This window comes from Anser cygnoides, chromosome Z, assembly GCF_040182565.1.
Source record: "Anser cygnoides isolate HZ-2024a breed goose chromosome Z, Taihu_goose_T2T_genome, whole genome shotgun sequence".
Classification (NCBI taxonomy): domain Eukaryota; kingdom Metazoa; phylum Chordata; class Aves; order Anseriformes; family Anatidae; genus Anser; species Anser cygnoides.
Genome location: NC_089912.1, coordinates 64,556,195 through 64,570,587, shown reverse-complemented (window position 1 = coordinate 64,570,587; position 14,393 = coordinate 64,556,195). Strand labels below are relative to the sequence as shown.

Sequence of the window (14,393 nt, the reverse complement as noted above, 5' to 3'; positions counted from 1 at the left end):
TTCTGGTTGGCCTCAAACTTCCTGCTAGTTGATTTGGGTTGATTGTGCCGTAAATCCGCCACCCCAGGAGTAAATACAGGTTCCCCACTCCCTGTTCCTGTACAAGCTGGGAGGACAAAGCCACAGACTTCACCTCTCCAGGCTGGGAAGCCATGCTTGCTTTGCTCCTTCCTTGTGTGGAAGCCACTCCTGCCTCCAAACAGCCCTGGGGCCCTGTGCGTGCTGTTTCTGCTTCTGTCCCTTTTGTGATGGGAGAAACAAAACCGTGGGTAACAACCGAGAGGAGGTTTCACCAAAGATTTATACAACAGCAGTATGTGTTTTTCTGCTGTTTTGTTCTTTGTTTCCTTCTTGATAATCCCTGATGTTTACTTCGCTTTGTCTTGGCAAGCAGTCAGCTGTCATCTCCACGACTCTCTGATCTCTTTCTGCGAAAGGCAACATCTGATTTAAATCCACCCTCGTGCAGTGTGCCCTTGCTTACACCGCCTGTGTGTTCCTTTGCGGATACCAAGGCAGACTGCAACCTGCTGCAGTGCCTGGCACTGCCATGGCCTCCTTGAACTCTTTGGGGCAGCTTCAGTCTTTTCCTGCCCTAAATTAGCATCGCAGCTAATTCTGTCCTGTCACTGCCCGGGCACTTTTCCAGACCATTGATGAAAAACACTGAAAGCCTGAGTTGTAGCACAGTGCCCAGGGAGCCATCACTGGCACCTCTCTGCACCCTGAGAGCTGGCCTGCCCTCCCATCACCTGCCTGATCTCCTGCTCCTCATCCATGGGGAGATGGAGACCAGCATGAGGCTGGCTGAGGACATTCGGTGCAGGTTAGAGGGCTGGGGCATGGGGCACACTGCAGGCAGGGCCTTGGTCACAGCCCTATGCTTCCCACCTCCACTAAAGATCAGCAGCGGGGCATGGCTTCCTCCAGGAGCAGGGCTGAGTGCTCCCCTGGACGTGATACAGAGAAATACTCTCCTTAACTCTGCCCATCTCCAAAGGCTTACAAACCTGCAGCCCCCCCAGAAGGGCATCCCACCTCATCTCATCCACCTCTGCCACTCCTCAGGTCCCAGGCTGAGTTTAGGCACCTCAATTAGGCTCGTCCTCAGCTCCTGACCTCAGGGAGATGCCACCCCAAACCCCAGCGAGCACTCTGCCACCCCTCTGCTGGGGGATGCCCACCACTGAGGGCGGCTGTGAAGATGCCTTTGCTGAGGGGTCTCTCACCTCACTGCTGGGGGGGGTCTCTCAGCCTGATACTGAGGGGTGGGACACCCAGTGTGGACGCGGTCCCTCAAGCCCCTGCTGAAGGGGGACACCTAGAGCTCAAGAATTCCCTCACCCTATTGCTGAGGGGGTCTCTCACCCCGTAGATTAAGACAACCCTCACTGACAATGGGGGATGAGGGCGTCCCTCAGCCCAGCACAGGGGGAAGACACCCAGCACTGAGGATGTCCCTCACCCCATTGCTGATGTCCCTTACATCCTCACTGAGCACGTCCCTCAGCCCGTTACTGAGGGGGGGGTCTCTCACTCCCTCGCTGAAGATGTCCCTCGCTGAACACGTCCCTCACCCCATTATTGAGGGAATCCCTCATACCTAAGTTCAAAACGTCCCTCAGCCCCTCACTGAGGGGGTCTCTCACCCTGTCGCCAAGGATGTCCCTCACCCCATTATTGAGGGGGTCTCTCACCCCCTTGCCGAGGGGGGACAGCCATACTGAGCACGTCCCTCACCCCATTATTGAGGGAATCCCTCACCCCGAAGCTAAAAATGTCCCTCGGCCCCTCACTGAAGATATCCCTCACTGACGACATCCCCCACCCCATTACTGAGGGAGTCCCACCCCGTTACTGAGGGAATCCCCCACCCTGTAGCTGAAAATCTCCCGCAGCCCCTCGCTGAGGGCTCCCCTCGCGCCCCCACCACAGGGACCCGAGAGGGGCGCACGGGGCCTCCCGCCCCGGCCGCGCAGGGCCCCCCGCAGGTGCCGGCGGCCCCTTGCCGGGAGCCGCCCCCCGCCGCCGGCCTCCCGGGGGCGCCGCGGGTTCGAGTCCCGGTGCGGGGGGCGGCGGCGGCGGCTCACCTGGCCGTGCCGGGCGGCGGCAGACTTTGCCTCCAGCCTCTATAAAAGGTAACGGCGGCGTGAGTCAGGGCCGCCTCTTCCCCCGCCCGCTCTCACGTACGCGCGGCCGCCCGGGCAGCGCACGGAGCCGCCGTCCCGTCCCGTCCCGCAGCGCCCCGCACCGCGCTCCCCGCCGGAGATGAGGCTGCGGGTCTCCCTCCCGGTCCCGATCCCGGTGCTGGTCCTGATCCTGGCCGCCACGGGCCGTGCCGCCGCCGGGCACGGGCACGACGACGACGGCGAGTCCCTGCACTCCGAGGAGAGAGGTGAGCCGGGGGTGCGGGGCTGCGAGGTGGGGGTCCCCGGCTGCACGGGGCACCCTCGTACGGGATTTAGGGTCCCCGATAGACGGGGCACCCCTGTGCTGAATTTAGGGTCCCCGACGCACAGGCTCCTCAGGGCGTGGAGCACCCCTCTGCCAGATTTAGGGTCCCCGACAGAGGGGCACCCCTTATACATGGTGCGCCTTTGTGCCGGATTTAGGGTCCCCAATGCACGGGCACCCCAATGCACGGAGCACCCCTGTGCTGGATTTAGGGTCCCCAATGCACGGGCACCCCAATGCACGGAGCACCCCTGTGCCGGATTTAGGGTCTCCGACGCACGTGTGCCCCGATGCACGGAGCACCCCTATGCCGGATTTAGGGTCCCCGGTGTTTGGAGCGGGGGTCCCCAATTGCTGGCTGTAGGGGCTGCCGTGCCTCCCCCGTTAGGGGCCCCCGGTGGGGCCGTGCCCCTCCGGCATCGCGCAGCCCCGCAGCCGCACGTCCCTGCCTTTGTCCCCGCTCCCGCCAACTCCGGTGCGGCCACGACCCCCGGCAGGAGCAGCCCTGTTCCCCCCCAGATCCCGTTCCCACCCGCCTGGGGGGCTCAGGGCTCCCAGCACTAGGTTTCAGCCTCCCGGAGGGGCCGGTGCTATGGGGCAGGTGTGGGGCTGCCCCATAGCCGGGGATGGAGCACGGGGCTGGGCGCTGCTGGGTGCCTCCCCCCGCCCTTAGGGAGCTGTGTCCTGGGTGGTAGAGGTTGCTTCCAATTTTTGGGATCTCTCTTTTAGCGAGGGGAATGCTCGATCCCTTTGGTCTCAGTCCCTTGTCTGACCCGGAGGCTGTGGCGCTGCCAGCGTTCAGCAGGGATTTTGGGGCAGTGCCATGCCTTAGCTCGCCCGGGGCAGAGCACGGCGCGGGGACGTTCCTGTCCCAGCCTGGCCCGTGGGTTTGTGTTTCCCAGGCTCAGCCTCGTAGCGTGTCCTTGGTTTTGCCTCTGGTAAGAGTTGCCCTGACCTGTACGGGGACGGCTGCCATGCGGCACGGATCGGCGATTGTTTGGTGCCAGGAGCTGCTTTTGTTGCTGCGATGAATCACATTTCTCACCACAGCCTCGCCGGGCTGCGCGTGGGGACGGGGACGCGGATGCTCCTCGCCGCAGAGATGAAGTAACTCCGGCTGCAGGGCAGGAGGGTGCCAGGAGCCGACTGCACGGGGATGGAACTGGGAAAAGGGGGGCGGGTGGCAAACAGGCACCCCGGCTCCCCTGAAGGTCTGGCTGGAGCCCCGTGGGGGTGTGGGGTTTGGTTGGGACCCAGGAATGCCCCAGCATGGTGCTGGAGCTGTGTGCCGCAGCAAGGCTGGCTCCTTTCCTCCTCCCAGCATGGGCACTGGGTATGGCCGGTGGCACCTGGCACAAGCTGCGGGTTGTCCTCGAGGCTGTCCAGCTCTCTGTCCCCTTCTTGCTCATCCCCGATGCCTCCTTCCTCCGGTGGAGCCCATTTCTTTAGCTTAACCCACTTTCAGTTACCTCATTCCCCCGCCTCAAGCCCCACTCTGCCCCCTGGGATTCCCCATTTTTCTCCCTCCTGCTGGCACGGCCCTTTTTGCCCAGGGCCCTCCAGCTGTTTCCTTTTTCCCCAACACTCACCAAGGCCACTTGGGTTCACAGGGAGCAGGAACAAGCCGTGGTGATTCCTGCCCTGTGCCTCCCCCATACAAATAACTTGTTCCTCTGTGGGATGCTGGCTGCATCTCGGGGCCCCGCAGCCCCCCAGGAGCACAAAGAACAATCCCTGTGGCAACCTGAGCTGCCGGTGGCAGATTAAAGGCTGATCCCCAAGGCTTGCGGTTGGCCAGGGTTTATAAACACAAAAAGGAATTTAACGCAGACGGGCTCGGGCGAGATCAGTGCACGCAGTGGTTGGAAGGGCATGGGTGCTGCGTGGGGCTGTCTGGGGGGGAAAAACTGGGGCTGTGCTTGTGGGGCAGGGCTGGGGGCTTGCTGCTGTCCCGTCCTGTGGGGCGCAGAGGTTCCCTGTGGGATTTGGCAGGAGGATGCTGCCCAGACGCCGTGCCAGCCCCAAACCCCGTGCCAGCTCTGTGCTCACTGCAGATAGGCTCAGGGAGCTGGCCGTGGGTAGCGTGAGCACGGCGGCACAGCCCATGTACCTTGATCGGGTTATTGCTTGCGAGGGGAAAGGTGCCTGGATGTGTCTGCTAGGCTGGGACCTGTCTGCAGGGGCTGGTTGCTGCTTTGAGACTTTCTCTCTGTGCATCTCTGCACGTCCTGGTGCCCCCTGGCTCCCTGAGCACCGTGAACACCCCCCTGTCCTCTGCTCCGTGGTCCCCCAGCCTGGGACTGGTCCTCAGGAAGCTGGTCCTGCCATCACCCCACAGCCTTTGGCCAGGGTTTGGTTCAGGGCTGGGTGTGAGCAGAGGCTGTGGCAGGATCCCAGGGCTGCCTGTGGCTGAGCACAGGGCATCGTGTGCCCGGCCGATAAGGGAGCAGGATGTCCGAAGCTGTGAACTTCTCCTGTCGGAGCTGAAGGCGTGGAGGCACCAGACAGCCCTGCTGCCATCGGATGGCATCAGCACCTGGCTGCCACCCCGCATTTGGGCATCCTCAGGTGCCCTGCAGGCTGTGCGTCCCCTGGATTGCAAACAGCTGAGGGCAGAAGGGGCATCCCCCTGTTTTCCCCCTATTGCCCGGCTCTGCCGAGGGTGCCTCTTGCCCTGCACAATCAGCCATGGGTGCGTGGTCTGTGCCCACGTCCCCGCAGCGTTTCCTGGGAGCAGCCTGCTGCTTCGGTGCCCTTCCCCTGCTGCTAGCAGCAGCCCCTGCTCCTGCTGGCCCCTCACCGTGCCCGAAGCTGCTCCTGCCCTCAGCCCCAGGCTGCAGGACATGCGGAGCAGCACGCTGCTAATGGCAGCGCCTGCCCGGGCTCGGCAGGAAAGTGTTGTTGGATGGTGTTGGATGTCAAGGAGCGAGCGCCAGGATCCCGAAGCGGGAGGGAGTGAGCAAAGTACATGTGTGTGCGTGTGTGTGTGTGGGGGGGGGGGGGGGGGGGAGCACCGAAATGGGGAAACTGTGCTGATGTTGTGTTCCCCCCAGCTCAGGGAAGGGGGCGGGTTTGGTGCTAGGTGGGAGCAGAAGGGCTCCACGTGGCTGAGCACAAAGGCTTTTAGTGCCTGCAGCAGCAGCCAGCTCCTGCTGGTGCCCCATGTTTGTTCCCTGCTGGGACCCCACCGAGCAGTCCTCTCCTTGCACGCACTCTCCCAGTGCACTCATCAAAGTGCTGGGCAGCAGCTGTGTTTCTGCTCCCCCCCCCCCACACACACACATTTTTGGGAGTGCTTTGCAGCCCCTGTGCATGCTCGGGGTAGGGCAGGGCGTGCAGAGAGCTGCAGCACCTCTGTTGTGGTGCGCGGCAGCGGTTCAGCGGTGAGGGGAGCTGGCCCCGCGTGGTGCTCGGAAGGAGAAGACGTGCTCCGGCGGGGAGCGTGGGAGGGAGGCTGAAATTATGCAAATCAGGGTTTGCGCAGGGCGGTGGGGTAATGTTCGTGACGAAGGGTCTGGAGAGTTGCAGGGCTACGCCAGGGTGGGTGCTGAGGGCTTGATCCCACCGCCGGGCTGGGCTGGCCTCGGTGCTCCCCTACATCGCTCGGGGCGTGCACCAAGGGACCCGTCCCCGGTGCTGCGCCCAGCTCCATGGGTGGGGAAATGCTCTCAGGTGGCCTCGGTGCGTGGGTGGGTGCTCGGGTACCAAGGGACCCCCGGGGGAATCTTGTACCCTGTGTGCAGCTGCAGCCTTCAGGCTGTTTGATCCCCCTCTCCCTGTAGGGGCACCGAGTGGTCTGGGGCCGCGAGCCCCTGCGGAGCCCCACCAGCCGCAGGAGCAAGCACGGGGACCTGGGAAGCCGGGGTGGGTGGCACGGTGCTGATGCAGCAGGGCAGGTGCCAGCACCGTGCTGTTGCTCAAACTTCAGGTGTCAAGGCAGAGTTCCTGGAGGTGAGCAGAAAAGCAGGGTGCCGGGGCAGGCTGTGCCGGTTGAGGCATGTGCAGCGCACCCAGGCATCGTGTGCCAGCCCCGGGCTGCCGCCTGATACCTGCTCCAGGCCCGCCACCCTCGTGCTGCGGGAGGGGAATCCTGCCTGGGAAAGCTGCTGAAGCACCTCTTGGGGGTCCCATCTGTGACCACTGCACCCCCGGCACAAAGTGCACACGCATTCCTGCCCCGTGCAGGCAGCTGCATCGTGCCCAGCCCTCTGCGTACACCTCCGGGAGCACCCCACGCCTTGGGCGAGTGACTCCCGAGCCTCTGACGAGCTGCAGAGACATCACCACCGTGCTGGAGGCAGCCCCGAGGGCCGTTCCCATATCCACGGCTCCGGCGTCCCCAAGCATCCGCGGCCACCAGGGCTGCGGCCGTGCCTGGCTCCTGGCTGGGAGGAGGGCAGGATCCCGCTGGGCTCGGGGCCCCGCATCAGCTGCCTGGGCCTGGGAAAGCGTGCCTCTTCCTTTCTCACCCGTGAGCTGGAATCCGCTCCTATTAATAGCAAGCGGCTGTCGGTGGCCGTTGTCAGTGGCAGGGCCGGGGACCAGCGCGGCACTTGTTGGCCCCTGCAGCACCCCATCCAGGCTAATGGGCACTTGCCCTAGCGAGGGATGGAGATGTTTGGGGAGCGGCCCGTGCCCTGGGGAGCTGAGGGAGCAGGGTGGGTGCTCGCCCCAAGCCTCTCCCACCCTCGCGTGCCGGGATGTGCCAGCTGGGGGTAGCAGCACCATGCCACCAGGAGCACCCTGGTGAGAACAAGTCCGAGGAGGTGAATTACCTTTGTCTTGGTGCAGCTGGAAGAGCATGGGCACAGCTGCTCAGCGATGAAAAGCCTGTATCTGTGATTTATTTTTTCCCATTATAATGATGATAACAAAGTGTCGAGCCCCGGAGTTTCCCCTCAGGGTGATGCACGCAGGCCTCCCTGCTGGGAGAAGGCAGTGCCCTCCGGGAGCATCCCCGGCTGTGGGGCAGGAGGAGGAGGAGGAGGAGTGGGGAAGCAAAGGCTGGGAGGGAGCTGAGGGTGCAGTGGGAGCCCTGGGACCTGCTGCCGGGGCTGTGAGCACTGCCTGTCTGTGTTTGCTGCCAACCTTTCCCTTCCATTCATGCTCTTGTGTTTTGTCTTTTTTTTTTTTTTTCCCCTTTCTTTCTCAAGGTCCTGGTGACAGCCACTGGAGCTATGAAGGTAAATACCCTGCAGTTACTCCTGCTTTCCCCCACCACCCAGCGCACGCTGGGCTCGAGCCAGCCGTGGTTAATGATTACATGGCTCCTGTGCGCACTCAGCGGCTCGCCCTTCCCTCCTGCCTGACCCTGACGGTTCAGCGGTGCCCGAACCTGGGCACGGGTGGGCTGGAGAGCCCGGGGTGCCCCCATTTGGGGGGGGGGGGCAGCAGCAGCTCTGCTGGGGGATCCCCCAAACCCTCGTGTTGGGGTGCCCTTGGGGCCAGGCTCCCCCCCCCAAGACGGGTGCTGGCCGCATCCTGTGCCAGGCTGGGCTCCCCAAGGCTGGACTTGCAGCCTGTGCTGGGACTTTGACCTGCCCAGGGATTAGCTTGTGTCCTCACCCCTGTCCTCTGTCCCCTTGAGAGGGGTGGGTTGGGGGACAGCCCAGGCTTGTGCTGACCCGAGAAATGCTAGAAGCAGCCCCCTGCGGTGCGAGGGGAGGTTTTGGAGACATCAGCCGTCCCTTTGTGGGGCTGCAGGGCACAGCTGGGGGCCGGCACCTTGCCGCCTGTGGCTGCGGGCTCGCGTGGTCCTGGTGGCACCGTGCTCGAGGGGCTCACGTAGCAGTGGGAGAAGCAACAAGGCTGCGCCCGGCAGCAGCAAGCGTGTGACGAGCTGCAGGCTCCTCCGCCTGCCAAGTCCACTTGTAAATGATCTTCTCGCGCTCTTCCCAAACACCCCTAAAATAGACTTTCCTGGCAGCTCACCGCGCTCGGAGCCCTTTCGTGGCACAGCTGCGCGCCGTCACGCGGCAGCGGGGAGCTGCTCCCGAGCTAGCTTGGTGGAAACCAAACCTGTGAGCGTGGTGCACTGCCCAAACCGCGCCTGCCCCTTCCCTCCCACCCACCCCAATTGCCCCGGGGGTCTCCTCGCCTGGCTGGCCTCACCGCTGCTGCCTCCCCGTTGCAGAACCAGAGCGCTGGGGCAAGCACTACCTGGCCTGCTCGGGCACCATGCAGTCTCCCATCAACATCGAGACGGAGAAGACCATCTTCAGCCCCCAGCTGCGGCCCATCCAGCTCTCCGGCTACAGCCTGCCCGCCAGCAAGAAGCTCAAGCTGAAGAACAACGGGCACACAGGTGGGTGCGAAAGGCACCGGCCTCTCCTGGCAGGGCCAGGCTTCTCTGAAACCCTCCCCGTGGCTCTGGGAGGGCTTCGCTCGTGTCCTCTTTGGGGCTGCAAGGGGAACGTCAGGCTGCCAGGCTGGTACGGACCCAGGGGCTTTCCTGGCTGGAGGGGAGAAACCAGGAGATGGAGAGCTCACAACTCACTGCCTTTGGGTGGTGGCTCCGGGAATTTGTTATAATCCATGTTTCCTCTAAAAACATGCCCCTAATACTTCTGATGCAAGTTTGCAGCCGTTGTTTCCACTTTCAAAGGACTGGTTGGTCCCTGGTGTGACTTAGCCCTTAAGGTACCTACCCATCAGTCTTCTAGGAGACACAGCTTTGGCCAACTTAAAGCCCGTGCTTCGAGATGCTATCTCAGGATCTTAAGGCACTTTAAGAAGTTGTTTATTTCCCTTTTCCAGTTTTAGAAGGGCTTTTTCTCCCAGCATCTGGCATGGTGAGACTGATACTGCGGTAATGTAAATGGATTCTGTCCCAACTTTCTGGGGGGGACAAAAAACCTCTCCTTCCTGCCCTGCAGCTGGAGGTGGCAGCTCCTGGCTGCCACCAGGTCCTTCCAGGAGCGCCTCGCTCATCCTGTGCGCGCCGGTGGCTGCCAGTTCCCAAGAAAAGCTGTTGGGGACAGCAACGTGTCGAAGGTGTGATAAGACAGCCCCGTGACCTGGTAGCTAGATGGAGTTGATGCAGCAAACTCGACCAGTCGGACTCGCTGCGTGCCCAGAGCTTTACTTTACAGCCTCCCGCCCTGGCGTGCCTGCATAGCTGAACGGGTCGAGCTCAGTGGTTGCTATTTTAGACACCCTGGCATCTGGTGTTGCTTGGTGTTCAGAAAGCGCTCGTAACATTTTTGTCGAGAGGGCTGGGGGGGTGAAGAAGTTTCTCATCTGCTTATAAGATGCCTTTTTTTTTTTTTTTATTCTGGTGACTGCCAGCCTTCTGTGATCGTTCTGAAAAGCCGGGATATTTCTGCTGTCACTCCTCCTTACACAACGCATACGCTACACAAACTTTTGCAAGGGCCTGAAAATGACTCAGATAAATAATAGGAATGCCCTGATCTAGATATACAAAAGAAATGTTAAAGCAGATAAATCCCCAGGGAGGGAGCAGTGTCCCACTTCCTGTGTTTGAGTTCTGTATCTCCGAGCCCGGTGGCAGGCGGCACAGGAGAGGACAAATGACTCATCACGGCTGCCTTGTGTTCCTGATCCAAAACCTGTGCCCTGGCTGGTGATCTGACTGACACTTCACCTACAGAGGGATGAGGAAGGAAAAGAGCTGACTTTAAAAATGAGAAGGTGCTGGGAAGGATAGGGCAGCCTTTCCCAGGGTCCGGGGATGCTCCTGGTGGCTTTGGTGCATGTCCCAATAGCTCAGCCCTTAGGTTTGCCACACCACGGCATGAGGGCTGGCTCTGCTAGGTGGGTATTTTGGACTTGGCCTTGGCCAAAAATTCAAATCCTTGAATTTTGTCTATCCTTGAATTTTGAATATCCTGCCTATCCTTGAACTTTGCCCACGGTCTCTTTATAATATCCTCGCACAGTGCATCAGTTGTTGGACAGCATCCAGCGTGGAGCTGCCCGGGGAGTCTCTGCAGAGGGGCTGCTCACTTTGAGCACTTCCAGCTAAAGGAACAGCCGCCGTGATTTACTTACCGGGGTGTCCTACAACCTGAAGCTGAAAGCCAAACCCTGCTGCATTTGCACGGCGCTATCCATTGCCCCACCTATAGCCTCATTAAAGATCAAAAGCGAGTCTGTTTGCTGTCACCAGCTTCCACCAGCCCAGGGTGACTGTTTCCCTTAAGCCGCCTCCTCTGCAAACCTGGGACGGACTGGACGCTGTATTTTACTGACCGACCTCTTCCTCCTGCCCTGCAGTTGTCCTGGAGCTGCCCGAGTCGCTGGCCATCACGGGCGGCTATGCCCAGCAGTACCGAGCCGTGCAGCTGCACCTGCACTGGGGATCCCCGACGACAGCCGGCTCCGAGCACACCGTTAATGGGAAGCGCTTTGCTGCGGAGGTGAGGAGCCCTCGTCCCCCTCGACCGTCCTCTCCCAGCGCTGGGCTGATGGAGCAGGAGTTTTCTCTGTACACAGCCTGCCCTGCCAGCTCCCGTCTGGTTTTACCCCCTTTTTCTCTAGCTGCTGTCCTCCAGCCCTGCTGTCCAGGGCTGGTTTGCTGCCCATAAGCAAGGCAGCTCCCATGGGCAGCTGTTCACGCTTGCTTCTACCCATTGGCACGTGTTCTCTCCATCCCACCTGCACACTTACCCCTAGCAGGGATGCTCAGCATGGCCGTGTGCCTCTCCCAGCCCTTGCTAGGGCCGGGGAGCCTCGTGGGGGTGTGCACCTCTTCGGTGTGCCCATCCTGTGTGTTTCCCTCCAGCTCCACGTGGTCCACTACAACACCAAGTACGACAGCTTCAAGGCGGCGGTGGCCCAGCCGGATGGGCTGGCCGTGCTGGGAGCCTTCCTGGAGGTGAGTCCCAGAGCCCAGCCCTGGGCAAGGAGGGGTGGGAGTGGGGCTGGGGTGGGCGTCAGGGGTAATTCTGGGGAGAGGCAATGGTGCTGGTGCCCCTGGGGAGGAGAGGAGCGGCAGCCCTGATGGGAAGGAGGGTCCGGCAGGACAGGGTGCCCCTCGCAGGCAGCCAAACCTCCCTTTGCTGCTGTATTGCAGGTCGGGCCGAGGGAGAACCCATTCTACCAGGAAATACTCAAGCATCTCCGCAAAATCCAAGGAGAAGGTGAGGCCCCCAGCAGGGAAACCCCATGCAGTGGAGAGGAAGGGCGAATCTCCTGCCCTCCCCGGCACGCCGGGTGCACGCAGTAGGGTGGTGCGAGGCTGGGCTGGGCAATGCCCCAGGCCAGGTGTGCTCCGTGAGCCCCGTGCCGGTCCCGTTCCCCTCCTTGGGGCTGCCCTCACTCCCGTGCCTTCTCCTCCCAGATGAGGAAGTCCTGGTGCCCGGGTTCAACATCGCGGGCTTGCTGCCCGACAGCCTGCACCTCTATTTCCGCTACAACGGCTCCCTGACCACCCCTCCCTGCTTCCAGTCGGTGACGTGGACGGTCTTCAACCAGACCGTGATGCTCTCCCATGACCAGGTCTGTCGGGGCAGCATCCATGCCGGTCCCCGTGGATGCCGTGCGCCGGGGCTTTTTGGCTCCTGGCAGTGCGCACCCTGCTCTATTCACGCCCTTCTCCTCCCAGATCTCGGTGCTGGTGACAAGCCTGCAGTACGACTATGGCAAACCCCTGCAGAACAATTTTCGGCTGCCCCAGGGCCTGCACAAGCGGTGGGTGCTGGCGAGCTTCGAGCCCACCTTCTCCCGGGAGAGGCAGGTGCCCACGGGTAAGGAGCGGGCGAGCATCGTGGGGCTGCTGGGGTGCAGGGTGAGGAGCGGGGCTCTGCTTCCCTTAGGGGAATGCATTTTTTTTTTACACGGGTTACCCTGGGTTTTGGAGCAGGGCTGGGGGCTGTCAGGCTGGGTACTCACCACTCTGCTCGAGGACAAACAGAGGCTGGTTCCCTCGGTGCGTCCTCGAAGCCCTTTCTGTCACCGGTGGTTTCCAGCTATGAGCAGAAGTTCCTGTTAGCCCTCAGGTGCGACTATCGCTCTGCATCACCGCGTCCGTGCCCCTTTTCAGTTCTCTGAGCTCACTTGGGGTTTTTTTTCCCTGTCCAACATCCTGTTCCTTCTCCTTTCCGGTGGCGTTTGTCGCCTTGTGTCAAGGTGACTAATAGAAATAGCGCACAGGATGGGTCCCAGGCCCCGGGGGAATGCCTGGCTAACCGCACAGCGGCCCGCCGCCCCCCCCTCGCCACCCCACCTGCGGCCAGCTCACTGAGGGCTGCAGGATTTAATCACCGTGGTCCTCGGCCTCGCTCGCAGCTTCCCGGGCGGCACCACGGCGAATGGTTCACTGAAGCCCGGGGAGATAAAATCTACCGCATTTTCTTTGTCTGGAATATCACTTATCAAAGAAGGATATCGGGTTAGGCTGGCATGCTCTATCTTTGGTAAACCTGTTAGAAACATTATCGTGCTTTCCATTTACTGCCGAGCCCTTTCTTTTACCCCTTTCTGCAGAAGCTATTCCTCAGCAGGCGCTGGCAAGAGGCGAGGGGGCGGAGGTGCAAATAAGCTCACCTCTTTTCTTCCCTTATTTGCTATTTCTATCAAACCACCCCCAAACAAAGCCCTTGGCCCTGGAGTCGTGTGTCTGAATGCCGGGCTGGTGTCCCCGTGCTCCCGGATGAGGTTGCCGGTCCCCAGACCTTGCATGCACCGGGGTGGTGCAGCCTTCCCCGCTCCGCACTGCCCCGTGCACCGGTGGGGCCGGGTCCCGTCCCACCTCGCTTTCAGCTCTACCTCCTTCGCCCACGCTTGTTGATTTTTCCCAAGCTGGGGGCTCAGGGAAGCTGCTCCGTGAGCTGCTGGATGCTGGCACCGATAGTGCCACCCGGCGCGCGATGCTGGAGCCGTGCAGGTGATAATGCTGCTGCGGGAGAGCAGCGCTGCTGCGCTGGGTAAATAGTGCCTGGCGCAGGATTTAGGGCACGGATAGGTGGTGTTAGGGCTGGCTGTCCCCACTGTACTGGCACTTTTCCTCCCCTCTGGGCCACCCCCTGGCTGTGCCATGTCTCCTGGGGGTGGTGGCAGCAGGTACGGGAAGTGCTGGCCCTGGGGAGGGTGCTGGGGGACACCCAGTGGGGATGGGGGGGTCCTGGCAGCCCGGTGCTGAGCCTGGGGTAGGCAGCTACGGGGGGGCTGTTCTGGACCCACCCTGGGATCCCTGCAGCGGGCTCTCACACTTCTCTTTTTTTTTTCCTCAGCGGGACAGACCAGCTCCTCCTTTCATGCAGGTAAGTGTGCTCACCCGAGGCTGCTGGCTTTGTGTCCCCTCCAGCCCTGTGTCCCCCACTGCCCCCTAAACCACCACCACCCACCCCATGACATGCCTGTGCTGGGCTTGCAGGGGACGTGCTGGCTGTGGTCTTCGGGGTGCTCTTTGCCATCACGGCGCTGGCCTTCGTGTTCTACGTCTACAAGCACCGCAGCCAGAACGCACGGTGAGTGGTGGGCAGAGCAGGGTTGGGGGCACGGCACGGCTGTCCCCCCCCCCGTGCCCCTGCACGCAGCTGTATGGGAAACGAGCATTATGCAGCTGAGTTATTGGGGTCCCCCTGTCTGCCCTAACACCCTGCTCTTCGTCCCACACCAGGCTGGACTCGCCCACCAAATCCAAGGTCATCTACACGGCGGCCACCACCGAGAACACAGCGTGAGCCCCGCGGCTCAGCCCCGTCCCCTTGCTCCCGCCCCGAGCTGGGGGGGCACCAGCCTCCCCCAGCTGCACGGACTGTTCATCTGGGGCAACACCCAGCCCCAGCAGATATTTTTGTTACAAAAAACGATAAAAACTTTAATAAAAAAGGCCAAAAAGCTCTAAGAGCTTCCTGCGCTGCCGGCCACCCGTGCCGTTCCAGGACCAAGCGGTGGAGAGACGCCGGACCCTTCCCATCGCAGAGCATCAGCCTCCGTCCGTGCCCCAGGCAGAGCTCCAGAGCAAGCAGTGC

At 61.8% G+C, this 14,393-nt stretch overlaps 1 protein-coding gene across 1 annotated transcript; it reads left to right on the top strand.

The window, feature by feature from the left end:
* Positions 1-2,009: 2,009 nt before the first annotated feature.
* Positions 2,010-14,261, top strand: CA9 (carbonic anhydrase 9). The gene is made up of 11 exons (XM_048052299.2): positions 2,010-2,395; positions 7,608-7,637; positions 8,588-8,758; positions 10,693-10,835; positions 11,201-11,293; positions 11,492-11,558; positions 11,759-11,916; positions 12,023-12,164; positions 13,650-13,679; positions 13,793-13,886; positions 14,039-14,261. Exons 1-11 carry the CDS (start codon positions 2,269-2,271, stop codon positions 14,100-14,102), a joined length of 1,119 nt encoding a protein of 372 aa, XP_047908256.2. The 5' UTR covers positions 2,010-2,268; the 3' UTR covers positions 14,103-14,261.
* Positions 14,262-14,393: the final 132 nt, after the last annotated feature.

Bases quoted from the DNA above. Each gene is read 5' to 3' on its own strand.
- CA9 (XM_048052299.2), top strand. From the start codon at position 2,269: ATGAGGCTGCGGGTCTCCCTCCCGGTCCCGATCCCGGTGCTGGTCCTG. The intron at 7,638-8,587 runs GTAAATACCCTG...TCCCCGTTGCAG, and splicing joins CAGCCACTGGAGCTATGAAG to AACCAGAGCGCTGGGGCAAG. The intron at 13,887-14,038 runs GTGAGTGGTGGG...GTCCCACACCAG, and splicing joins CACCGCAGCCAGAACGCACG to GCTGGACTCGCCCACCAAAT.